At 39.1% G+C, this 27,150-nt stretch overlaps 1 protein-coding gene across 18 annotated transcripts in view; it reads left to right on the top strand.

Annotated features, from left to right (window-relative positions):
* Positions 1 to 9,884: 9,884 nt before the first annotated feature.
* CREM (cAMP responsive element modulator) overlaps positions 9,885 to 27,150 on the top strand; it is a 40,478-nt gene continuing 23,212 nt past the window's right edge. For 4 of the 18 annotated variants that reach the window (XR_012041245.1, XM_072854632.1, XM_072854631.1 and 1 more), the window contains exons 1-4: positions 9,907 to 10,021; positions 15,069 to 15,181; positions 15,801 to 15,981; positions 23,731 to 23,877. Coding sequence is in view for 15 of the 18 variants with exons in the window: in XM_072854632.1 (XP_072710733.1) it covers positions 15,141 to 15,181; positions 15,801 to 15,981; positions 23,731 to 23,877 (369 nt within the window). In the remaining 3 variants the exon portion in view is untranslated. Of the gene's footprint in view, positions 10,022 to 15,068; positions 15,182 to 15,800; positions 15,982 to 17,509; positions 17,935 to 23,730; positions 23,878 to 27,150 lie in introns of those variants that run through there. The other 14 variants (XM_072854635.1, XM_072854634.1, XM_072854645.1 and 11 more) reach the window with 12 other exon arrangements.

Below are 27,150 nucleotides of genomic sequence, written 5' to 3' on the forward strand. Positions count from 1 at the left end.
CCGTGTCTTGCCACATTTCTTGATGACAGCAAATGTCTAGACCTACTTTAAATCCAGCTTAACCTGGCCTTAGTGTTATCTTTTGGCAGCTGTAGCTAATGGAGTCACAGATGGGTGACACAGATGGAAACTCTGGAAGTTTTCATATGATGGCCCTATGGAGAAGTCAACTTCTCAGTTAATTCCTATCAATTCTTTACCAATTCTTGATTACAGTGGGGAGCTACACAGGTTAATTTATAGTATGTGCATATGCCACCTTAAAACTTTGCCACACCACATGTACAAATTTGACATTTCTATGATTACATCTCCTATCAAGTCTGTTCATCATGCTAACCAGTATTGCAATATTTCCTGAAATTCCTCTATTTATATGCGTTTGTTTTCTCTTATCTGATACTTCTGTTTCTCTGTCTGTTTGTATTAACTTGTTTTCTTTTCTCTTGTATAATAAATTCTTTTGGCAGGAGCTGTCTATTTTGTTTATGTTTATGCTGCATCTAACACTGTATTATTCTGGTCCAAAATTAGCAATCCCACAGGCCTATGATCATACAAACACTATATGAAATATGCCACTATATGACCTACTGCTTTACTGAAAAGCTGTTTTACAGACTACAGTCTGAACTGACAGTAAATAGTCCACGTTCCTCACCACCACCATTTCATTTGCAGATGCCTTCCATTGTACTATCTGCTCTTTTTACCTCCCATTTCAAATCCCATTTCTACAGTAACAGATTCTTTAGCCTATTTCATGTAGAAAAAGATAATATTTGCTAAATTCTGAGCAAGTTACCTGTCTCTCTTTCCCTTGCAACCACATTCTTTAGTTTGTGCACAAGGTTTATGATGGATTATTCATGTTATATTCATGGTATATTAAAATTTCACTAAATCAGTTAGTTTGCATTATTGGTGCAGATAATAATATTAAAATAATTTTTACTTTTTTTTCCTAGAAACAAAGTAAATGAAAGCAGGAATGAACCTTTATTTCATTACAGCTATTTTTAATCTAGACTTTTATTGTGGCTGTTTGTCTTTCAGGTGGGGATGTACAAAATAGGAGTATAAATTTGGTGTACCTTTTGTGATTATAAAAATTCCCAGTAATAAAGTAGTATTCTTATAGCTTTCATTTTTTAAGTTTATGAAGAATTTTAAATGTGTGATTATTTTATCTGCTTAAACCCCTTTAATTCTTGATAAGAAATGGAAGCTCACTGCAATCATGTCCACTAGATGGCAGTGCTGAATATATAAAAAATAGCAGTTTAAGAGTTTAAACTTGCTCAACCTACACTAAGACTAACAAAATCTACATCTTTTTGTTCATGAAATAGGAAAATACAAAGGAGTGGAGCTCTCCCAAACAACATTTATGAGTTAGCCATCAACTGCTTAGTTCGACTCCCTGATTTGTTCTGTCCTTCCCCAGGACCTGAGATTGCTTGAAAAAAATTCACAAATGTCATTTTTTCCTTCATTATTAAAAAGGGGCACCAACTTATTTTCATGTCATTGTAGCTAAGCAGTTAAATTATCTGTATGTATGAGCAACCCTAGGTAATTTTCCTTTCCTATATTTTTTTGCCAAAATTATTGCTAAAAAAATTGTTCTGTAACATTATTGACAAGTAAAATTGCATATTTAGAACTTGTATTTAAAGACCAATGAGTCGTAAAACTTTTATAATGCAGTAACTCTGAATCTAGATGATTCTACTTAGAGATTCTACTTAGTTTCAGATATAAAATAGCTTTATATGTGAGGTATGAAAATAGTAAAAGCTTTTAGAGCTTTCATTTGTTCCATTACAAGTTTGTATATCCTTCCTGTTCAGTGAGTGTATCAAATGCAGACACCTCAGGTACTTGTTACGGGCTGGGTTGAAATAGATATAATTTACTAACAAACGAGTAATATGGCATTTAAGAGGTTTCAGTGTTCCTATTTACCACATTGCTAATCTAAACAAACTTGGAAAAAGAATAAAATCGCTTCTAATTAAGCTCTTATGTAACTTTTTTCCTGACTTGCTGAAAATGGAGGAGTCCTGACTGGGTCATTACTTGGCTGGGTTTGAATTGATTATTGGGATTTTGCTTTCAGGGTTTTAATTCGAACATAAAACTACCCCTGAAGTTTACTATAGTAGATAAGCTACTGTTTGTAGTTTTCATGCTTTAGCTTATATGCATAAAATCGCAAAGATATTATGTGTAACAAAAGTGCGGTAACAGAGTTGAGTACACAGAACTGTTAAAACATTATGTATCACCTCTGTCAGCTGCATTACGAAAATGAAAGAGCCACGTGAGGGCATTGTACGCAATGGAAGGAAAGTCGGCAAGTTCCAGAGTAAGTTATTTTACGTCTACCCATTTCTGATTAAGAAATATATTTGTTTACACCATCAGCAGTGAACCAAACAAAACACTACAACCGGGCCAGTATTATTCTAAACTTCTCTCCTTCCCCTTGAATTCAGAAATTGTGTAATTGCCTTCAGATAGTGATTCAACCCCCTTTTTTAGCAGTATGACTACTTTTTGTAAAAGATGCATAGGTCATGTGCACCATAGTAAAATCATATTAAAAATAATCCTCACAAGGAGATGCTTGTACCACAATGGAAAAGTATTGCTCAACATATACCATGAGAGGAAGAAGTCTGCTTCTTTTTGTTTGCTAGGCACAATGTTTTGGAGAAAATAGTCATGTAAATCTTGAGTGGTTCTACTGCTATACTAAAAATGTAAACCTCAGAATACTGCTCTTTGACATCTGTGTGTGGGGTATGTATAAATACACCGAGATGGAAGAAGAACATTTGAACTTAATGACTGTGCAACCCTTATGGATCAGGAATCTTAGACGATACAACTTAGCTTTGAGACAAGGTTGAATTTGCAGAGCTGTTGTTTCCAGAAAAAAAAAAAAGGAAAAAAGAGCAAGTGATATCCATCTTCACTAAAATATGATAAATAGGAAACATCTAGTGCCCATTTCTAAAACATCATTTTCCAAATTAAACTAAACATCATTCCACTGACAGTTTCCTTGGGTTTTTATAAGAAATGATTTTATAAATATCTATATTTGTCTCTCAAATAGTTCAGTAAAACACGTTTTTCATACTTAATGGAGATTGAAACCTCCTGTAATGTGCAAAAGTGGCAGATAAATAGAATGAGAAAAAACAGTTCATAAATAAGCCATCTGGCAAAATAGCATCATCAAGGAGATAGATTAGTTGAGCTAGCATTTGGTAAAAGAGATTTCTGCTTCAGGAAAAATACATTGCTTTAGCCATTTATGTGTGTTACTGGTAGATTAAGAACTTAGAACTCTTGACATGAAAGAAATACAAAAGCTCTGTCACTTAAACGACACTGTGACTAGCCCAATAATCTCCTGTTATACTGAATACAATTCCATTTAACTGTTTTCCACTTGTATCTCTTCCTTCTCTTTATAGCTCCCAGGCACCTCTACTTTGTGGCTAGTGAGCTCCATTTATTCAGTTGCTTTTGCTTTTAATTTTTTATTTTTCATTCTTGCTCTTCACTGTCATTTACAATCATCTACCAGCATCACCAAAAATATCTGCTCCCCAACTGAAAACAACCTAGAGGTGCTAGAAAATCTAGTCTACAGCCAGACTGTTAACCAAATGCAAATTCTTCCTAGTTTTTTTTTGTATTTTCATTGCATATTTTTGAATGAATATGAGATCTTTATATGCATTTGTCTTTTACTGCTTGTTTTTTGCATTGGCTTACCTTGCTTTACAGGATAAATCTTTTGCAAAGCATGATCATACAACAGCAAACAGTTTATGGTGTGCACATTCCTGTGGTACAGTATATTCACATTAAGCTACCTGAGCCTTTTTAAACCTTTCAGGAAGCTTTTCATACTGGCAAATTCTGTTTTCTCTGTACTTCTTTTAACACAGCCTATTCAGAAGACTTTTAATAGTAAAGTTTTATGTATTTACACTTTAAATAGAACTCAAGCAGTTGTTTGGTAAGTGACGTCAGTTAATATTCATGTTATAAGTACAAAATAATGTTTTATACAAAACTTATACTGTTCACCAAAGAAGGTCAAAGATCTCTACAAACGGTAATAAATTGTAAACGGTTAAGAATGCTGTGAAGTACATACTATGTTCATGTTATAAGGAAATTATTATGTAGGGAAAGTTCATTATTCAGCAGAGGAAATGAGAAAATATCATGTAATAGATCTCAACTGCCATTATTTTTTTCTGCTGCAACAGAAATAGCATCATTGAACTCACCAGTCAATCCTGTAAACATTTCAGCCACTTTACACTGTTACCTAGTCAGAATATTATTTTTTCATTATAATCATTTCTCTCATGAAATGAGTAAGCGACAAATGAGTACACAGCAATTCATAGAATGTCAAGTTATTTGCCAAACTATGGGCTTCCCCATTTTTTCCTTCGTTCTGCTCCAGTGTGTGGGGAGACAACAGTGCTGGAGACCTGACCTAGGAATGGTAGATGAGAAGACAGACACTGTGAATCTTGTAAATTCTCCTTCTCATAAAGCTTTTCTGACAAACACCACACCAAATATCTACCTACACTACACATTCACAAATCATTTTAGTTGTTTGTGTTGTTGTTCAAGCAGTGATTAATAATGTGACTGCAGTTTAGCTGCTAGTGTACTCTGGTTTACTTTGGCATGTTTTGGTGCATCAGTAAGTACCCCTCCTTTCAAACTACAGGACACACCAGATAGTAGTGTATCACTTGTGATTCCTGTTTAGTATTTATAAATTTAGATTTCTGATTACAAATCCTAAAAAAGTAAAAAAAAAAAACCAGCACAAACAAACCACACTGAAATGTTGTATTTCAGACTGTACATCTGTGCTTTGGGGTGTAAAATATTGTAGCATTACTGCAAGTTATTATCCAAAATCAAATCATTACAACCCAAGAAAATCAAAGTAATGATATTTTAAAAAATTGAACTAGATTAGTACTTGATACTCCCTTCAAAAGTAATAACCTCCAAGCCTTCCAAATAATGAAGTCCTGTTATTTACATGACACAAGGCAGTGTTGAGCTAGCTGAGGTACTGCAAAGCCTCACAGCTGTTAGGCCAGACTTCTCAGTAAGCCGTACCTGGGACTCCTCAAGGCTATTCCTTCCTGCGCTTCTGGCTTCTGCAACCCCCAAAAGTCAAGGTGGTACCTTAGTGCAGCACTAATTTAGGCCGTATTAATTTTCAGAGGTTCCAGTGATGGGCAATAGTGAGAAATAAGAGTAAGAGGATCGGTAATTTGCTCTTATACTATTCATACAGTCACTCAGTCTTCTATCTTAACGCAGTTTAGGAAAGGAAGCATAAGTAAATACTTACAAACCTACAGATGTGTAACTTTTTTTAAACCTATATACATTTGGGGAAAAAAAACCCCAATTTACAAAGCTTTTACCTTTTACAATATTGTTCAATATTTGCCTTTTTAAGGGTGTGCCATTTCTGTTTCTATTTGTAAGCCAATTGAAATGTGTATTTTTCTTGCATTGCTAGCAGTTTATCAAAAAAGAATAGGTAAAATAAATGATTAGTCTTATATTTTATATTCACTACAGTATTTTATATTTTATACTCATTACAGTGTACTTCTTGCCTAATCTGTTCTGTGTTTCAGATGGATCAGGATTCTGTTGCAGCATGAGGGTATTGGTTACTTCTGACTTTCATCACACTTACAAAATAAGTTGTGAAAACAATGGCTGTGTGTTGACTTCACTTTCCTGTGACCACTCTACAAGCTATGCACTTGTCCTTCTGTTCCTTTAGAGGCAATGAAAGAGTAGAGGGAGGCTTGTTTAATGACCAGCTAAAACTTGAGTGGTCCACGAAGAGATCTGTGGTGCAATTATTTTATGGTAATTTAGTCTCTTCTAGGTTCATACACCCAATAAGGAATTAGTTTATGACCTATGACAATGATTATAAACATGCAATCTTTAAGGAAACAAATATGTTGACATCAAATATCAGATTGCGTAAGTGAAGAAAAACAGAACACACTTAGAAAAGCCTAACAGTGAGCTTCATTAAATGTTACGTGAGAATACGTTTACTGGACATCTTTTAGCTAAGCATTCAGTGGGAATTACTTCTGGCATAATAAACTACCTGTAAGCTATAATTTTCTTTATATAAATATCATTTAGGGCATTTCAGACATAATTTGAATAAAAGTTTTTCTTTAACCTAAAAGCTATATTTCATGATTCCTAAATGTTGAGGTTGTGTAGGTGTGGAATGGGCTGAAAAGAGACATATGTAACATACCAAATGGCTCTGGGATGAAAAAAAATCACAAAACAAACATTTAAACATCAGTCAAGATGGCAATATTGGGATCATTTCTATAATGCATAATCAAAGCAAAAATATTAAATATCAGTATTATTTCAAATAGAATGCCAGTCTTTTTTTCTGTCAAACCTGTATTATCTTCTAATGTTTGAATCCTAATTAAAAAGAAATCTACAATATAAGTAGCATACCCCTATTTCTGTCTTTACTTATGCCATGTCAATCTGTGAACTTTTTTACAAGAAAACTACATAGGTGTTTCATAAGATTATAACTGAAACGCATGAAGTTCTTTTAACCCTATTCCTTCAAAACTCCATTTATAAGATAGCAGTGAAGAGCCAATATGTAAAATCAGTTGTCTGAAGATTACATAGATGCCATGCATATTGACGTAATATGCATTGGTGAAGTATTTATGTTCTCTGGAAAGAGAATCACGTTTCTTTCGGTGTCAGTGCCAACTGAAGTTGCTCCAATTCCTTGCTCATATATTACCCCCTGCTCAGTTGAGGTAGTACTTCTCTCTGTGTGATGGGGCAGTGGACCAGAGTTAGGCATTGATCCAGGTTGAAAGAAACGTTCTTGATATATTGTTTCTAACTCGAATTACTTCCCCAGACAGGCTTCTGGGTTGCCCAAGCAGTGGCATCAATGTAACTGAGGGGATGGGATTGAGATGCCAGAGGCAACCAGGGCTGCTTCAATTGACATTGTTCTTTCAGTTACACTTTTAAGTTCTCTTTACAGAACTTCTGACTTTGCCCACCAAAGCCAAAAAACAATGAAAAAGTAACTGCTACTGAATCATTGACACTTCCTTGAATCTGCAGGACATAGAATCAGGTTGGACATTTCAGGTTGGAGAGAAAAGGTGACCCAGGTAGTCATTCTGATGGCAGGAAAGTGCCTGGATTTCAAATTTATGTTCAGTACCATCTTATGTAAATTATGACAGTCATAAAGAATCCTGACTTGTGCGGTCTTCTGACGGATTGCTTTTGGTCTTAGCATTCAAAATTAAATTGGTTCATATCAGGGATTGATACCAATTGAATTAGAACCATTTTAGAATGATTTTAGTTAAAGTGACGCACTTTTGTAGCAAAGGTTGTTTTGGCCTCAGCAGGCAAATAGTGCCCCAACCCTGCCACGGTAAGAATGCAACACTTCCTCTTCATTGCCCCCCTCTCCCAGCCCACCAGCCCTGTGGCCAGCCTGAACCCTTGCAGAACTTGACCAACTTCAGTAAGCCATGTCAAGAGCTGAAGCTGGTTAGTTGTCTTTATATCACCAAGGACTAAATCCCTTTGGCAGTTCACTCACTCCTCTGATACACTTCATTAAATTAGCAGAGATAAGAGGTATAAATAGTAATAAACTCTTAGTTAAACATTTCAAAGCTGCTTGTGACTTATTTGAAAACTAATAGAAAACAGCTGCTTTTCCAAATTCACACTGTAAGAGTTCCATGGAAATTCTCAGCTTGTTTATAAATAACTCATTCCAGTGGTTTCCGTTATTTAACACACTCATTTGAAATGTCTTCCTGTTTGTAATCAGACTTCTACCTTCAAAAATATTTTTGAGGTGCTACTAGTATCATAACAGCTACTTTTGGCTTTTTGAGTATATTAAGCAAAGACAGAATTTCTTCCAAAGGCTTCAGCAGAGTTATTCTCAATAGTTTTACACTTGCTTGCTCATTTGATTCTATCAAATATTTTCTAATTCAGCAGAGGTTTCCTAGTAAAGCACATCCTTTGATGAATGGGCATAACAATTTTGTACCTAATGGGTTAGCTGTCAGACCAGAAGGTTATTAATCATGGGAAGAGAAACTCCTATTTAAAACCCTGAAAAGAGACATAAAATATATGCAACAAAGAAAAGGAGGGAAATAGAACTTAAAACAGGAAGGGGGTGTTGTTCAATATTTCAACAGAGGAAATGTAGGATGAAAACTGAAAACTTGCATAAGCAGTAGGGACATTAAATTTTTGTATTCTTTGCACTAGATTGTGATTTTGATAGCTGTGTTAAATAACTTCTGTGAGGCAAATTAACAAACTTAAATGCTTAAAGGCAAAAACCTTTGCAAATAAATCTAACTCATCTTTCATGAAGTCAGAGATAAGAGTTATTTGGCTCTTTTTAAACACAGGAAATCAATACCTAGGTTCTCTTCATTCCATGAATAAGACTGAATATTTGACCTGTACAGATTATTACCAATCCTGACACACACATCCTCCAATTCTTCAATCACAATGAGTCATGTGAAATTCACTTAGGTTTTTAATTCTTATTTAGCACACTGTTGAATAGTTTATCACAGAAAATAAAATTATGTAAAAATGGGTAATACACTACATAACTTCAAACTATAAATGGAGGAATGTATAGACATGTAATTTAAAATACACTGTAGTATAATCCCTTCCAACACTACTTTGTAAAATACTGAACAGCAGTAAGACATATGATTTTAAAACACCACTAGTAACAGTTTACAGCCCAAGCATTTATGGCATTTTAATATTATTAAAACTGAGAATATGGGCCTTGTACTTCCTGAAACAATAAATGCTCAAACATACAGTACAAACCAAACATGACTCATGACATTTCAACATATCCTGTGGCAGCGAGCAGGGAAACACACACGTAGCTCCCGTTCGTTCTCTCTTGGCAATTTCTGATTTATTTAGCCGAATAAATACAAAACACGGTGTCATACTTCAAAAGGAAAAATATGCAATATTAGGAATCACTGATGTAAGGGGTGTGCTTTCAGTAAATGGAAGAATTTAAAAACAAGCTGTGGGCACTAGCTCCGCGGGGGGGGCTTGCTGCTGGCTGTCCCACGGGCTGGCTGCCGGCCGGTACCTCAGCAAATTTCCCTGTACCTCACCACTCCGGCACCGCCAAGGGGACACCCAGCGGCTTCGGCGGCACCCCCTTCCCTGGGGACGGCTCGGGGAAAGAGGCAGCCTCGCCTCGGCTGGGCTCTGTGGCGAGGCCGCTCCGCCGAGGCCCAGCGTGGCCCCACCAGCCGCCCTTATCGGCAGCGGCCGGCCGGCACGGAGAGCGGCCGGCACCGCGCCCCTGCTGCCGCACTCCTCGAGTGCAAACCTCCTCCGAGCAGCGGGGCCGCCCCCCGGCCGCCGCTGCGGGCGCCCCGGTCCGGTCCGAGCCGAGCCGAGCCGCGCCGCGCCGCGCCGAAGCAGCCCAGCGGCCCCAGCTGTAACCCAGCTCCACACGAGCCCCGGGAAGAGCCCGACGGGCCGGCACCCTCCCCCCCTGCTGAGGTGAGGGCCACCCCTCCCCCACACAGAAGGCTCTTCCCGCCCCCGAGCCAATGAGAGATGCTGCCGGCAGCCCCGCGGCGGCGGTTGGCCAGCCCGCCAGCTGTTGAGTGCCCTGTAGCCAATCGGCGACGGCGCCTAAGCCCCGGCTCCTCCTCCTTCCGCGGCCGCTAGGGCTGGGAGTCGCCGCAGACGCCATTTCCTCAGCGCCCCCGCGGCGGCGCGGCTGCATCAGCGCTGACGTGAGGCCGACGTGCGGCTCCGCCCGGCCCAATCCCCCCCACCCCCTGTGACGGGGGCAGCACGTACAGGGCGGCGGGTGAGTGCGGGAGGGGGCGGGGACACGTGTGCGCGCAGCCCGACCCCCTGCGGGCCGGGAGCGGGGGAGCGCAGAGGGCAGCGGCCGGCCCTGCTGGCGCGGAGGGGAGGGGAGGGCAGGGCCGGGCCGGGGGGCGCTGTGCCGCTCGGCTCAGCCCCTGCCGCCGGGAGCGCGCAGGAGGGAGCGGAGGCGCGGCCCCGCCGGCGGCCGGGAGCGCGCCGCGCTCGGAGAGGGCCGCGCAGGACCCGCCTGCCTCCCTCTCCTGGCACGGCTCTGTCGGGCGGCCCCGAGACGTCTCCGCAGCCCGGGAAGGGGGGCGTGCGGAGCGCCCTGCTCCGTTACAGCCCGGGGGCCGAGGTGCCCGCCGGGTCCTGGCACGCTGCGGCTCGGGCCCTTTCTCCGGAGCGAGGCTTGGGAGGGAGACCGGCTCGACTCGCCTGTCGGCGGTCCGGCGAGGGAGGGGACGGGGCAGCGTGCCTTCCCGCCGCAGTCAGAGAGCCCCGGGACGGCAGGTCCCCGGGGCCTCTGGGTGCTCGCCCGGCTGCCGGCGGGGTGCCCTGGTGGAGGGGAGAGCGCTGGCCGTGGTGGGGTAGGCCGTGGTGCCTGGTGGCGTTTTCCTTTTAGTCCGGTAGGCCCGATTACATCCTTGCCCATAGGGTTTTCCGAGTTGGGACAGGAGAACAGGTGGGAGAGGACCACAGTGGGCTTCGTGAGTCCAGGTCTTGCTTAAAGTGTGAGGGCTTTGTCTGCATCCACCACTGCCACGTCAGCATCTTACTTGGTGCTGAGTGGAGCCGCATGTTAAATGATTCCACAGATACCGATGCTTCAATGATCCTCTTACCTATTCAGGAACTGGCTGGACTCTTCTTCTAAGCAGGGACTGTGTGTCCTCTTCACAGCAGACTCAGCACTGTCTTGTCCGGATTATTGAGGTGGCAGATGCAGAGTGACGGGTAGCATGCTTGTGCTTATATTAATGGCAGGTTGGGTTTTTAAATTTTTTTTTGAGCATTTTAAGATAATCTAGGAAGAAAAGGATGGGGAAGAAAATGAAACACGTTAGAGTTTAGGAGACACAAAAAACTTTGTATTCTGCTAATACTGAAAACTTAACAGAATGATGACACTTTCAGAATCTGGTCTGTTGCACTGTTGCTTATTTTACCTGGCTGAATGCTGTGACCACCTTACCAGTCGGTGTGCTTTACAAAGCAGTGTAGTAAAACCAATTATAGACGTCATACTTGAAAACACAATGCTCTTCTGAAACTATTGCATAATGAGAGTTTCCACACTCACCATGGGGTCATCAATAAATGCAAAATAGGTGTTTGTAAATTCACATCCTTGCTTTCTAGTAACTTCCCTGTGAATAAAAGCCTTCAAAGAGATTTGGAGTAAGGGCTGAAACGTATTTCTTAGCCTTTTACAATTTCCTTTGTAATAAGCCACCTTTGTAAACAGTCTTTGATGTATGAAGTATTGTTGAAATAAAGACGTTGTCTTTAAAATGTCTCTGGGTATTTAATTAGACAGTCGTACATTTCCAGGTATGCAAAATACTGTACCAATTTGCTTATGCAGTATAATTTCACCAACAGCCATTAAGTATTTATATTAATATTCAGTGATGTAAAACAAACAGCAGTATTGGGGAGGAGTGAAAGGATTTTCTGTGCTCTTTGTTACACAAGAACACATCTTGGTAGAGATGCTATCCTTAACCTTTTATCTATGGACAAAATTATAAAAGATTCACACTTTTAGCTGTAAATGACTTCCAGTTTTCTAGGTCACCTGGGCAACGTTTTCCTTTAGCTGATGCTGTCTGTCAGTATTGTCCCGTCAGGGATGCTGCTGTTATCAGCTGAAGAAGCTTTTAATGTACACTACATACATGTTCTTACCCAGTGTTTACCTGCTACTGACCTACTGTATGTTAGTCTCAGTGACTATAGTGAACCAGTCCTAATATATATTGAAATATTGCTAGCTAGTTAACAGTTAAACCTCCTGCCAGATCCCGAAGATTTCTTTGCTGTTTTGTAGGAAGAAGCAGATTCCTGCCTATATTATGGAAAGCCATTTTTTGCCCCTTTTTTATAGGAGGGGAGAGGTATAACTTGTTTATTAATTTAAAAATCTAGACTAATATTTAAAATTACTGTTCAATAATGGTAAGCAACCAAGGTGGAAAATGTAAGAAATGAATGTATCAATACTGAATATAAGGCTAAAGCTTGTATATATTTAATCATACAATGAAGAAAAAATTACATAATTTTAAACAAGATCTAGGACCATATACTTTTTAAACTGTTTGCTTGGTTTTCCTTTAAAATAGGAGGAGGGTAATGTAAACTTCAAAGTGTGATGTGTACTACTACTGATACGCTTCTATAAAGCATTTTAAGTGCTTGGCAAAAGATTTTTCTTTTTTCTTACTTTGAAACTTAAAAGCAATAAATATGTTAAAATTTCCTTGCACTGTAGGCTGATTGAGTGTGATACATGTGGAAATTGTTTATGTTGGTAGTTTCTGGATTGGATTAATAACTGTTTCTTACGACAGTCCATATTACTGATGTTTTAGAAAAAAACACAGTTATGATCTTGCTCTGTATTTTTCTGTATATTTATTAAAAACATTTTGGTGCGTTCATGGTAAAACAATATATGAGATAATACAGGAAATACAAAACCTGTACAACTCAGGTTATAGAAATTTGAGAGTTTCTGAGAGTGCACTAAAGACAGTGATAACCTGGACTGGACTGGACTGTGAAATTCAGGAGTTTCTTAGCATGCATGGTCTTGAGCTGTGCACAGGCCCACATGAAGTGACATGGCCCTGTGTGGCTGTACCACTTATAACCCTGGGGGCTCAAATGACTGCAGCTGACCTTCACCTGCAAGTTTAGTAATCCTCTATGGTTATGTCTAACAAAGATTCATAATCTTGTAACATGTCTGAATTACAATACTAATGTGCTACATTTTGTCCTTAGTCATCTTTCTCATTGATGTTTTGTGCCAAGATAACTAGTGTATCTTTTAAATTACTTATGTCCTTTGCTATTTTTGTTTTGGTTTTATAGGCTATAGTTAGGTGTTTATATTCAGAGGGCATTTTTACTCAAGTCTCTGTTTACAAACGTACTAGAATTACCAGGTTGTCAAAAACAAGTGGATTTTAGCTTATCTAGAAAGGGTATTTTGCCGTGTTCTAGGGTAAGAGTTGCATTTTATGGCAGTCAAAAAAAAAAAGCTAATTAAAAGGAGTATACAAATCTTCAGATTTTACTCCACTTTACTAGAGATTTAAAATAGGTAATCATTCGCATTGAGTCAGAATATACACAATTATAGATGGAAAATCTATTTAAATTCTTGAGTTTTTCATGTGTGTCGTAAGTCTTAATTATATTTGTCATTTCACTGGCATGTATAATACTTGCTGTTGTTTTTCTAATTTAACGTAGATAGTCTAAAAAATACAGTCCTTTCTCTATACCGTATTTTGTAAAATGCAAGAAATAACTTTTAATTAGATTTGCTGCTGAGCTGATGCTCTTTTCGTAGGTATTTGCTAACTCAGTTACTGGAGCACAGAGGATGAAAAGGCTTTGGCAGAAAAATCCTGATAATCAAAGTAGTAAAAATAAATGATTTTTTGGTAGTGTTCTGCAGTCAGTGAGGAATTAAGCTAAAATTTAGAAACTAAAGCCTATTTTTCACAACATGAAGAATGGCTTTTTCCAGGTAAAATTTCTGTGGAATGCATTCGGTGGGAATAATAATACTTGGGTTTTTTTCCCAGCACGAGGTTATCTGTGACCGATGGCTTTGGATAAGAAAATACTTCAAGGCCTGTATAAAGTGAATTAATTCTGACTATATTCCCATCTTTAGGAAGAGATTGCAATGAATATGTTGCCATTACATATGCTACACATTATTTAATCTTCCGTGGTGTGTGAGCTGTTCTGAAGCTTATAGAGGCATTCTTACATGAACTAGATAGAGCTTCCATGTTTGAGACACTATGGATGGTCCTAGTTTACTAAGGAGGAACATTTTTTTCCTACTTTTTTTTAATTGTTGTTATATTGAATGCATATATAGAACGGGAATAAGTTAATAGATAAACATCTTGTTACGCAAAATTATGGTGGAAAGTGTGGTGAAAACATTCTCCCCGGAGTTGTTCGACTTTGGTGAATTTCAGTAGATGTTTAATTAGATTGTATCTAGAGAAAAAGGTAATTAGTGGTAACTAACAAGACAGGAGCATAGAAAGATTTTAGGTGTAAAATGTCTCCTTATGAATTTAATCTGAATTGATACTGGCATAGCGTATGTAAATTCTGTTGGCAGAAATACTAATGTTAACCCATAAAATCTTGAATTGTTTAGAGCTTGGCTACCACTAGCCATAGTACTGTTAAGTCTGATCAGTAGAATATCTTTAGAGGAATACAAGCTAGAAGTATGCTTTTCTGCATCCTTTCCTTTTCATATTTTCATGCCTTTATTCTAAGCAAAAAGAGTGATTTTAAAAAAAATTATTCTCTTTGAAGATTGTGGAATATTCTGTAAAATAGTGCCACAAAAGGAGTTGAGTTTACACTTAATTAGATTTAATGTAGTTAACTTGTGGGACTAAATGTGGGAGCCTCCGAGTCAGGCACATAGCAGACTTCCTTCCCCGTCTCTTCCATCTCTGTAAGACCTGAGAAGAAACTGCAGTAACTATCAGCCAGTTGAAACAGTTGAACTTTGAGTTCAGATGGGCTTGCCATCCCCTAGTTACAGTAACTGAATCCGAGGAAGTGAGATTTGCTGCCTCCTAAATCCCACAACTATATCACGTCTTCCTTTTGTGGCCTCAATTCCTTGCGTAAGTAAGGTGTAGGTGGGAGGACGCCCACAGGGCTTCCCTGCCTGCCTCTACCTGACCCTATCCTGTCTCTGTTCTGTTTGTAAACTGACCTGTTGCCATGGCAATGTTTGTGACATCACCTGTTCAATGTTGCACCTTCAGTGCAGGGTTTGGTAGGAGAGAAAGGGGGCCGAAGAGAATCAAGCTCTTGTTTCAAAACACACACCTTCCATTATGACTAAGTGTGCCAAGAGATATGGAAAAGCAACTGTCAGGTAATTGCATTTTTATATAGCAGAAATATTTGGAACCTTTCTCTATGGAGTTTAAACTCAGTTTAAGTTGAGCATCAGGGAGTTGCTTATTCTTCTGTGAAACTTACCCTACTTTTAAACCTGCAAAACAAGAAGAATCATTGTGGGTCCTGAGCTGTGAGTAGTTTACAGACAATCCAAGCGTAGATCCCAGCCGGGGGTTGGTATCTCAGAAGGTTCAAGAGGGCTGTAGCAGCACATGGCTGCTGTCAACCTGAGCTGTGTCCAGTGGGAGACGTGAGGCACGAGAGACCTGCTGCGGGCAGAGCCGGTGGGCTGCTCCAGTGCGCTGTGCTCCCAGCCCTGCTGTCGACACTGCATGGGACCCGGGGACTCTGTGCTCGTCTTCTCATGCACTCTTGTGCATGAGAACCATTTGCAGAATTGCCCCTCCTTGCAGCTTTCCAAAGTACTTGTTTTAGAGCTCCTGGCTATATGAATGAATATTTTAATGTAGGGTAATGGGAAGAAAGGACTTCAGTTAATCTGATAGTTTTGAGAGAAATCTGTTTATTTTCTGTTAGTTGTTAGTTGTCTGCTCCAAATATAAAATAGTCTGGAATTGCTGTTTTCTCCCTAGGTGCCTGATATACCTCCCTGTACTGCACTATTTAGATGTGTATGTACTTACTTTTAGACAGATGACCATGGAAATGGTTGAATCGCAACAGGATGACAATGCAGTGGATTCTGTGCGAGAGAGAGATGCTGGTCACCTTCAGAATCAGCCAGGCCGAAGTCAGATTTCCCCAGTATCTGAGGTAAGTTAAAATGTGGAAAGGTGAGAAGAATCAATAAAGTGATATTCAGAATGTCTATGATTTTTAAATTGTCAATTTGTATGGAGTTCTCATGTTCTGTAAGTCCTGCTATTCAATAGGAAAAATATAGCAAAGGTATACTGAAAACTATGCCTGCTGTGCTTAACAAAGGGCTAGTATAACATCAGGTGTGTTAAAAGGTAACACTTTCAGGAGACCGGGCTTTTCAGAAAGAACGGTAGGCACTTTTTGTTTGGGGTTTTTTCCACTTTTCCAAGATGATTGTTTGTTATGAAGATGGGAATAGGGTCTTAAAGAGTTGAGGTGGCTGCAAGATCAAACATAGCTAAAACGTGTGTATCTTGAAGATGTGTTGTATAACAAAAATTAAAAATGAATAAAAATAACCATGGTTCTTTCCTTGTTCCAATTTTTGTACAGAACGCGTTTCATCTTCTTGCAAGTACATTTTTAATGTATCATTTTGTTTCATCCCTGTGCATCCAATCACAGTGTCTGGAGTTCTAAAAATATACTTTACGTGTTCTGTATGGTAGTCGTACTGGGATTGTTCTTTGGTAGTTAATGGATAAAAGATGACATAATAATAATAATTCTCAAGCATTAAAAATATGCACTGAAACATTTAGTGCTTGAGAGAAATAGTGTTCTTGCCAGTACTAAGATTTATAGCTCCAGGAAGCTGTATAGACCACTTAGAAGGATCTTCAAAAACCCTTTGTGAAATAAAGGAACTGATTTTTAAAAACATCTTACAGAATTTCTTCATCATCAGAAGTTAGAAGTTACTCGGTAAGATTCCTGTCTGATCTAAGGGAGGGACGCTTGGTTATTTGATGCCATGTTAGATACTTGATTTACATTATAGGTATATTTTCAAGACTCAGTGCAGCTGCTTTTTGTCAGGTCTTCAGACACAAAATAGACTGCAAAATAGACTGCAAAATATTTATGAATGCTTATTTTTTGTTTTTGTTACTTGTGGCATTTGCTGTGGTTTTGATACCTGCAGCATTGGGAATACTGTTTGGGTTTTTTTCTTCAAGAATGGAGCACGAAACCAGGAATTTTATTTGGTTTGCTCTGTTGATGTCATCCCCTCATTTCTTTCTTTGATAGTTCAGTTCAAATTTTGTGTTTTAACTTCATAGGATGATTTACGTGTAAAATCTATTGGCTTGTGCAATAGCCTCTGAAGAAAATACCTGTGAATTCTGTCACTTGGAATTTTTCATGTTAATCTAGAGACAAAGCTGTCACTGGTGCTGTAGGGGGGCTTCTGCCAGGTCCCCAGGGAAAACACTTTTTATGTTTGTCTGCATTTAATGCTTGAGTACTGTGTGTGAAGGTTCAGCCATACTGAGCATGGGCCTCAGGTCTTTCGCTTAAAACAAATAACTCTGAAGTACTGATGGGTCTCTGTCAATTAGCACTAAAATGAAACACATGCACTTCAGTTTGAAGGCTCTGGGTAATAGTCTGGTATTTACATCTTTTTTTTGATCAGATGGCCTAGAAGAGCCAGCCTGGACCTGTCAGAGTGGCTCGGCGCCCACAGCTGGAGTCGATGTCCCTCTCCTGGGCCATCTGGAAAAGAGGGGTTGATGCAGTTGTGCCACTCTGTGAAAAACAGTGAAGCTGAGAGGCCTGCAGTGGGCAGGCCTGTCGCCTCGCAGTGCCGCGGGCCTCCTGGCTGGCTGCTCCCCTCACTGCCGCTCCCCGGGGCCTGCGGGCCGTCGCCTCCCTGCCTGGGGCAGCCGGGCGTCTGCACCCATCCCCTTGGCGCCTTGAGGCTGAATTGCCACAGCATTTCTTTTGGTAAAACGGGCCCTGACAGAAAGCTTATTGCTGAAAGGCCTTGTTGTGACATTTCTTTGGCTTAAGATGAGGAGGACTTTCTTACCTTATGTTCCTACCTGGCAGGCTCTGAAGGTGAGACGCTTTGTCATGGTGGGGGTTAGAGGCAGACGTTGACAGGTTAACCCCTGCCCGAGGCAGGGACCTCGCGTGGGACATCTCCTGTCTGCTTTTGCTGGTGTGAGATATGAAACTCTGGGTGTTTCCGAGGAGTTCGTGTCTGTGCTGCTGGTCTGGCATCTGTGTATTTTGACTGCTACAGAAGGGCACAGATAGATCCTTCTCCCTCTTTGGCCTCCTGAGGAGTGCAGTTAAGAGAAGACAACCAGTTAAAGTGACTGAAATGTACCTTGCGCCAACTTCCAATCTCTCACACCAATTTTCTTGCAAATGTGTGGAAATATGAGAAAAGAATGACTTGTTTCTTACCGAGAGTTGAAATGCCTGGTCACTGAAACTGAGGGCTCCTTTTCAGACATCTCTGTAGGTTTTTTGTTTGGGTTTTTTTTCAGCTAAATATTTGTTCAACCTTGGTTTTGTTCAGTCAGAAGGAAAGCATTTCAATACACTATCTTTTAAGACTCAGTTTGTAGTTTTCTGTGTATTATCAAAGAATTGCAGAATGGTTGAGGTTGTCAGGGACCTCTTGAGATCATCTTGTCCAACCCCCCTGCGCAAGCAGGGTCAGCCAGAGCAGGTTGCCCAAGACTGTGTCCATTTGGGTTATGAATATCTCCAAGGATGGAGTCTCCACAACCTCTCTGGGCACCTGTGCCAGTACTTGACTGCCCTCACAGTAAAAAACTGGGTTTTTTTTGTGTTCAGATGGAATTTCATGGTTTTTTAAATTTGTTCTTTTTTTCTTTAATTATGACTTTGGCCAATGAACGACTAGCAAAATGCTGAGGGATACAACTGCATAGGAGTTGGGTTTTTTGTGGGTTTGTTTTTCTCTCCTCTGGAGTTCAGGCTTTTTAAAGAAATACCTGCTATTTAGTTTTAAGAACACGGACAAGGTATTCAATAAGATGCTAATCTCTAGAGGGCAGATGTTGTTTTGTGCTGAAGCATTCTTAATGTCTTCCCTGTTGGGAGGAAGGGGAGACATTAAGAATGTCTGGGCTGGAGCACTATGGTGTGATGGGATAACCTGCAATGCTAAGGAGGACCTATTATACATTATTAGTAGAGAAAAGATGGTGTCTTTTTTTTTTTTTTCCTAGTTTGTGTAATAGATATTGGCTATATACTCCTGCAATTTTTTTGGTGATGAAAGTAAATTTTATTTTTCTGCAAAAGCAAAAAATAGTAAATTAGAAACTAGCAAAAATGAGGTGCATCTTTTATCCATTGAGGCAAAATTGACAATTTCTATCTTTAAAGTGTAATTTTTAAAAATAAAATTAATGTGGAATAAGATAGCACTTATACTTGAATTTCTTGCATCCCTTACTTTCAGCCAGTTAATGAATTGACATGGTATTGTTTTGGTGATCCAGCCACCAGAAGAATTAGGTAAGAAAATATTAATTTGTAAAAATTTTGGTGCTTTAGAAGCTGTTGGAAGTGTACAGAGCACCTGTGCAGAAGCTTGACGCCTTCTCTTCAGGGAAGAACAAAGGTGCAAGGTGGAAAATTTCTCAGCCTGCTTTGAGATGGGCTCCATGGGTTCGGTCTCACCCGCACAGATCTTGCATTAATACATATAGGGCTGTTCTTAAAAGGAAGTTAATTTGGATTGAAATAATCTGATTATGTTGATGGTAGTCAAACTTGTGTCTTGGAACAGTTACATCTGCACTGGTATTCAAAGAGAAATTAGATGTTCCTTTTGCAGGATTTCTAGAGGCCATATTGCATTCTGTGTTGCCCTGTGCTCAGCTACATTAAATATAACTATAAAAATGTAAGAGCAATGTACTTCGACCTTTTTCAGATTTGGCAAAAATACTTTGTTGTGTTTTTTTTCTTTAATCCTACATCCTTCATGGGTTCTTCTTTGATTCACTTTTTGTAAACTTTGTTATGTTCTGTCTATCAGTAGAGCTGTCTGCTGTCTTGGTCTGAGATACCATCTGTTGACCTCTTGGTGCTGGCCCTGCACTAGACATGGGTCAGGATTTACAATGTGAGAACTGCTGTCAGAGAGAGCAGAGGGAGTTTTCCAGAGCCTGGAGTGCATAGCCATTGCAAGCTGGGACTGCTCAGGTTTAGCACTTAAGGGGTATTCTCCTTGTGGGCTCTCAGCATCAAACTTTGTGTTAAATCCTGATCCCAACAGATTGAGCCCTGTAGAAGTTTGCCAGGCTGTTGTAAATAATGGCTCTAAAACCAGCCTGCCAAATGCAAGTCCAGGACACTTAGCAAAGTTGATGTTAGAGCATTATAAACCTGCAGCCTTGTCACCGTTTTGTGCTTCCTCAAGGGTATGCTGTCACCAAATGGCTGAAATCAGCCTAACGTTGTCTTCCTTAAAACTATGTGCTGCTTTTTTGGCATTAGCTTTGGAATTGACCAAAACTTCCCTGTCTTCAGCTTTTCCTCATAGAGGCTATTTGGTGCCTGGGTGTGGTGAGTCCTTTGTTCTTTTATTAGGTGAATCCAGGATGCGTTTGCCTTGTCTTTTCTAGAAGTACTTTTCACTTTACTTCTGGAGTCCTTGTAGTGTTTAGATTCTACACCAGGGACAGAAATCAGATGGAGCTGTGTACTGCGTACTTTGTATCAGCAGTGTTTAAGGTATGAGGGATTGAATGCGAATGTAATCTCTGTAGTACTCTGTAAGGAAAAGTTACCTGACCTTGGGTGATGAGAGTGCGTACATCCACAGTATAACTGTTCAGATGGACAATGCATCTTGAAGTAAGATAACTGATGAGTAACCTCTTTCTCTGAAAGAATGTGTGCCTCAGTGTGAAGGTAGTTCATGGTCTTTTTTGCTGGCTACTTTTCTTTCCCCTCTTGGAAGAAGGAGCACTTATATTTCCAAACATATGAAGTATGGGACCATACTGCTATATTGGAATGCATGGTTGATATTTGTTGAAGCTATTAGACTTGACTGTTGCATGCCTAAGAGGATAGAACCCCAAAGGACATAACATCTGAAGTCTCTTTGTCGTTGCTAGGGGCATAACCCTTATGCTGTTTAACCAGGTGCTTCATGTGTTAAGCTTCCCCTCACCCTCTATGTTCCTGAGTTGCCTCTGTGCATTGTTTTCAGTCATTGTGCCAGACAACCCTTGAAGTAATGATGTTAAAGGTAGCATTGCTCATCAGTGATGTCAGAAAGTAATTTTTTTGCCAAGTCTTGTTTCAGTCAGCATTTATGCATGATAGCTTCAAAAGGTTCTAGTATTTCAGTTAACACAGGAATATTCAATTTGAAAACAATGCAAAGGGAAATGTGAATCTAAATTGTTTTAATAATTTCTGATATTTATAAGAGAGATGCAAAATATGAAGTTGGAAATATTTTTTTCAGTCTTAGTTATAGAAAACAAACCTAATACAAAAGAATCACAGATGTTTTAAAGTTTGTAGGTTATGCATTTTGTAACCTTTGGATATTTGTGGAAACTCAGCAAACAGTGATCAAATCAAATTGAGCTGTTTAAAATAGTTATAAATAAACAAACAAATCACTTTTGGTTTGATCCAGTTTTAAAATACTACCGTGTCCTCTTCCCTCAACCCTGTCCCCCCATTTAATCTCTTATTTGAATTAATGGGAACAAAACAATTTCTTGTGTGATATTGTAAACTTTAGTCTAAAAGAGTATTAGCTGAGTGTGGTTTTCTTTTTCTCTTGTGTGGTTATACTGAATAAGGAGCTCTTAAGTGAATGTAGTGTTTCTTAATCTTGAGTACTGGATTACTTCCTGATTATATGTGCCTGACCCATTGTGTACTAAAAAGAAACTCATAAACTGTTCCCCTTGTACTGTTTTGTGTGCGTTGTACCCAAAAAGTTCTTTCTGATACACAGATTATTGTATCAGATTGCAGCTCTCACAAAGATAGCAGTAAATCAAAAGGTTGGGTGAAATTGCCTTTGTAATGCTTTGAAAAGTTAGTATGCTTTGTAAACATTTAGACTGCTCCAAGCTCTTTCCTTGAAGCTTGGGTTGAGGATGATGTCAGCTTTGACACAAGATAGATCATGCTCTTCAGATCTTGGAGGCTTTCTAGATCTCAATCTCAGATATCTATTTCTGATAAATTTCTCATAATAATATTTGTTTGTAGATTGGGAAAAAGGTTTGTATGTCCTATTTACATGTTGCCATTTAATGCCATTGAAGGAATGATTGTTTCCATTTCAGGGTTAGAAATGCCCTCAATTGTTCTATTTCCTGAAAAGCAGTTCAGTTTCCTATAACAATTGAACAATTGTTACAATTGAACAATTACATACGTGAATGTTGACAATATCCTGTCTCTGTTTCCTAGAAACATTGTTTCTTCAAGATAATTTGAACCAACATCTGGTCTTTTTGATAGTAGCACATCTTAATAGTAGTTAAAATTTTTCTCTTTCTTCAAGAAGGGAATGTTTCCCAGACAAGCAATGGCTTAAGTATCAGGAATGAAAGCTTCTTTAATATCTGGAATTAAAAAAAACCCTTCAGTGTGAACACAGAAAAATACAAAACTTTTTTAACTTTTTTTTTTATATTCAGCATTCATCATGTTTTTCTTCTCACTGTCATCTCTTTTTACCTTTACTGCTCATACCAGATACTTTTTGGGTCTAAGAACAAAGCTAGGAAAGGATTAATACCAGAATTTTAGATATGAGTCTGGATTTATTCTTGTACATGCAGAATATAGAAATAAGGGTTTTCAATGCAGTTTACTTCGGAAAACACAGTATCTCTTTTTGTGTGATTTATGTTTGGCATTCTCTTCTGAGTTTAGAGATTTTTTGTCACACAGAAGTTGAGATCAATCATAGAGTTTTCCCTTTGCCTCAGTATTTGTTTCTGTTAATAGACTTAACAGTAATAGCATAAATATTGAACTATTTCTTAGCCCATAGGTGTTTAACTGTTTCTTAACCCATTCATCCTCAGTACTGATGGTTGAGAGCCAAGGGCTGGGGAAAGCTGTGTGTGCTCTAAAATGTCATCAGAAAAAGGGATCAGATTATTCCTAAACAGAACACTTTATTCGGCTGTGCAAGGCTTAAAGAAGATTCAGCTCTTCTTTATTTTTGTTGTTGTATCGAAGCACTGATACACTTCAACTCTGTTTTTCTTGATATATAAACATATATATAAAGAGAATTTATTAAACTAAATCAGTTTACAAATCCATGTATTGCTTTATTTAACAGAGGGTTTTTTGCTATCTGAAAAGTTCTCGTGTCTCTTGAGACATTTATCTGAAAAGCATGACTTCTTGCCTAACAAACAAAGCAAAACCACAGCAGTCCTGGATTTTTTTTACTTTTTTTTTTGTGTGACTAAGAACATTCTGCCCTGTATGTTGTTGCAGCAACATACCACCTATATTGATACTTACTTTTTGTTACATTTTTTGAGGTTCTTCATGCCAGTGACAGCAGGTTTAGTGTGTGATTGCTTAGGGTTGTTTTTAATTGAAAAGAAAACATGAAGTCTCTGGAGAAAAAAAAAAAGAAAGATTTGCAGTTTGTTAGGGGACAGCTTTAAGCTTTCCACACCCTTTGGGAAGACATGCACCCAACTTTTACTAGTAAAACTAGTTTATTTCTGTGTGTGATAATTACACACGTCTAAGCTATTTTAGATATGGCATTAAAACCAGTTTGTTTTAGTATCACTTCTAAACGCATTTGCTGAAGTCTTAAGGCATGTTACTTAAACATGATGATTGTAATTTTTGCAGGTTTCTGTAGCTGCATCAAGTGCTGGAAGAGGATCTCCAGCTGTAAATCTAGTGCAGTTGCCTTCTGGTCAAACTGTTCATGTCCAGGGTGTCATTCAAGCCACACAGCCCTCAGTCATTCAGTCACCACACATGCAAGCTGTTCAGGTTAGCTCTTTTATTGTTACATTTTCATGAATATTTGGTGCCTCATAACTCTTCCCCCCAACCTCATCTTCACTTTCTCTTCATTCCTACCAGTGCTGCAAGACATACTCACATGGGGGGAAATTGCAGGGGGAAGGTGGCAAACTGCCAACCAGTAGCAGCCCTACAAGCATTGTGTAGCGATTCCTTAATGCTTCCTGTTTATCTTTTAAGAAATTGTGTCTTGGAACTCTGAACTTACGCAACAGCAAATTTGTGTAATAATGTGGCCTTACTTCAGTGTATCTTGCAGTTTTCTGTTTTGTTAAATTCTATGAACATCATGTTTTTAATGAGACTATGATCTCATAAATTTGCAAGTATCTTACACTGTATTTTTGGAGAGCATCTGGATGTAATGGAAGTAAACATATTATAGTCAAATGATTCCTTGTTGCTTTTAGCAGGCCCTGTTAGAGCATCTGGTATTGCTTTTTGTGGGTGTGGATATGTAAAGACCAAAAATAAGGGCAGCCTCAAAATAAACATTTATTTGGCAAATATTCACATGTTTAAAGTTGCTGATGTTAGAAAACAGGGACCAGTGCAAAATGCTTAAAGAGTTTTCAGAGCTTTTAAGTAGTGAAAAAGAATAGAGAGAATGAACTTGCAGTGTTTTGAAAATGTCTTGGCCTCCTGTTGGTGTTTTTCTTGTAGCTAGGAATGCCTTTGCTCTAGTTTTCTTAAAATCTGATTGTTAAATGTCAACTGAATTGCTTTTTGCAAATAAAACTGCTATCTCTGGTAAGAGAGGCTATACACCTGTTATGTGTGAACTGTTTTACCTACAGTTATTGCAACATCTTAAGGAAGAAACGTGCGTTATCAGTCTTCTTGAGAAGCCGCCTTTAATGTTTGAGAATTCTTAGTAGCTTTAAAGTATAATAAATAAAAAGGCATATGTAAGTATGATTTATCTTAGAGATTAGAGAAAAAGAATAAAACCTTGGCCAGATACTGAATATTTTATTTGTAAGCAGTATGTGTAGACAATGGGACCTGGTAAGGTTTAGAAATTCTAGATCACTATTGAAACAGGCACAGTAGATGGCAAGAGACTTTGGTTTGGTCAAACTTGAAGTCCAATTGGAGTATTCAAAAGAAATACCTTTTTTTATGGAATTCTTTCTAACTGTCATTTACCAGAGTGAATTATCAGTGTAATATGCTTATCAGATAAGCATATTACAGTCATTCCCAGTTTCTGTCACTGCTTTTCTTCAAGTCAATATAGTCAGGACATACATGCAAAAATAGAGGACTTGCTCCAAAGCTCAGAAGGAGGAATTTCTCTGGAATCTCTTGCCAGCTGCTGCTGTGTTGTTTTAGGGGAGTAGAAGTCGACCATTTGTTGTACTGAGTGAACTCTGGCTGTCTTCCCTTTCCTAAAGGAGTAGAGACAGGAAAGCTGTGTCTTGATTAATACTGACTAGTTAGTTCCAGGGTTTTGCTTTTGTTTCATTTGAGCATGCTAAGTGCAAATAAGGTGACTCTACAAGAAGGGCTTGAAGATACTGTAAAAGACTCTGTTACAGAGGTTGTTCAGCCCTTCTGTGATCCTCTTAAGTACTTTATCCTGCCACCTGGCATTTCCTCCAGATCATTTGGCTTTAACTTGATATCCTATCTCTGCTGGACAGTGGGGAACTTGGGAAATGATACCAGTTTAATTAAAAAAAAAAAGTGTGTTGAAGGTTGATGTTAAAGTTTGTATGACCTCTCCCTCAAACACCTGCACCTTTAAAATGGAAAGTGTTCAAAATTTTTTCTTGTTACGCTGTTGCTTTTGGGATTAAAAAAATGCTTATCTAGGTCATGTGCCTTATTGTTTTGTTAATGTTGTTTTACTTGTAGGAAGGTTTGAAGTTCAGATTGTTATTTGAATTTTCTATGTGCTCTCCCCTGTAATGTATCAGGTATTGGCAGACTAACATGAGCTCGAAGTTAAATTTGTTCAAATGCAAAGTGGTGCGGTAAAGTTGAAGTCTGAATGATGTCCAGGAACAAATGACAATGGTTTCCATTGGTTAGCATTGTGAATGTGGTTGCTTGCTATTAGAACAAACTGAAGCATTAAATTTATAGAATCATAGAATTGTTTAGGTTGGAAAAGACCTTTAAGATCATCAGGTCCAACCGTTAACCTAGCACTGCCAAGTCCACCACTAAACCACCTCCCTAAGTGCTACATCTATACATCTTTTGAATACCTCCAGGGATGGTGACTCCACCACTTCCCTTTGCAGCCTGTTCCAATGCTTGACAACCCTTTTGGTGAAGAAATCTTCCTAATATCCAATCTAAATCTACCCTGGTGCAACTTGAGGCCATTTCCTCTTGTCCTATCACTTGTTACTTGGGAAAAGAGACCGACCCCCACCTCTCTACAGCCTCCTTTCAGGTAGTTGTAGAGAGCAATAAGGTCTTTGCCTTGATGAAGATTAGAACTTTTGAAGTTTCTTGCAGAAAATGTCCTCTTCCACATTAAAATGCTTAAATTGTCTTGTGATTTCCTTACCTTCTTCGCAAAGTACAACTGTTCCTGACTTCCTCGGCCATCTTCACAAACTAGGGGTGGCTATTGGTAACCCTTAGTGGAATGGGAAGATTTAAAGGCACTAAGGTCTTGTTTTCCTGCTGTTTGTCCTGGGACAAATAGATTTTTTTATTTTATTCCCCCCGCCCCGCAGCATGAGAGTTCTGTTTTGAGATAGGATGCCCAGGCTCTCGCCTGCGTAATACTGTCTTAGTTTTGAAGGCTTATGTCAGAGGCTTGAAGGTCAATCAACAAGCAGATTGCTGTAGGGCACTGGAGAGAAATGCCTTTCAGAAGATCTCTTTGCTGGTCAGCATTGGTCCATCCTGCAAAGGGATGAATACAAACTTCTTGACTAGCAGAGATACAAGAGCTTCATCTCTGGTGTGGAGCTATACATGTGTAGACATGCAGAAGTACCTCTCATTATTTCTAGGTGGTTTTTATTTTTTTGTTAGGCAGGTGTAGAGTTTTAATGACACTTCCTACATATTACCCAGCAAAATGAGGCAACATTACATATTTTTACACAGAACTGGAATGTAATAAAATTAGCAAGTGAAGAGACAATTTCATTCTGCAGTAACCTGTAGTCTTTCAAGGTGTAGTTTTATAGGTTTGAGTTGGGGTGACACAGGCCTATAAATTTCTAGAACCTTCCAGCCAGTCATTTTCTGTTGAAGTCAAGCAGGTTTTGT

The sequence above is a fragment of the Ciconia boyciana genome, chromosome 2 (genome assembly GCF_034638445.1).
Source record: "Ciconia boyciana chromosome 2, ASM3463844v1, whole genome shotgun sequence".
Taxonomy (NCBI): Eukaryota; Metazoa; Chordata; class Aves; order Ciconiiformes; family Ciconiidae; genus Ciconia; species Ciconia boyciana.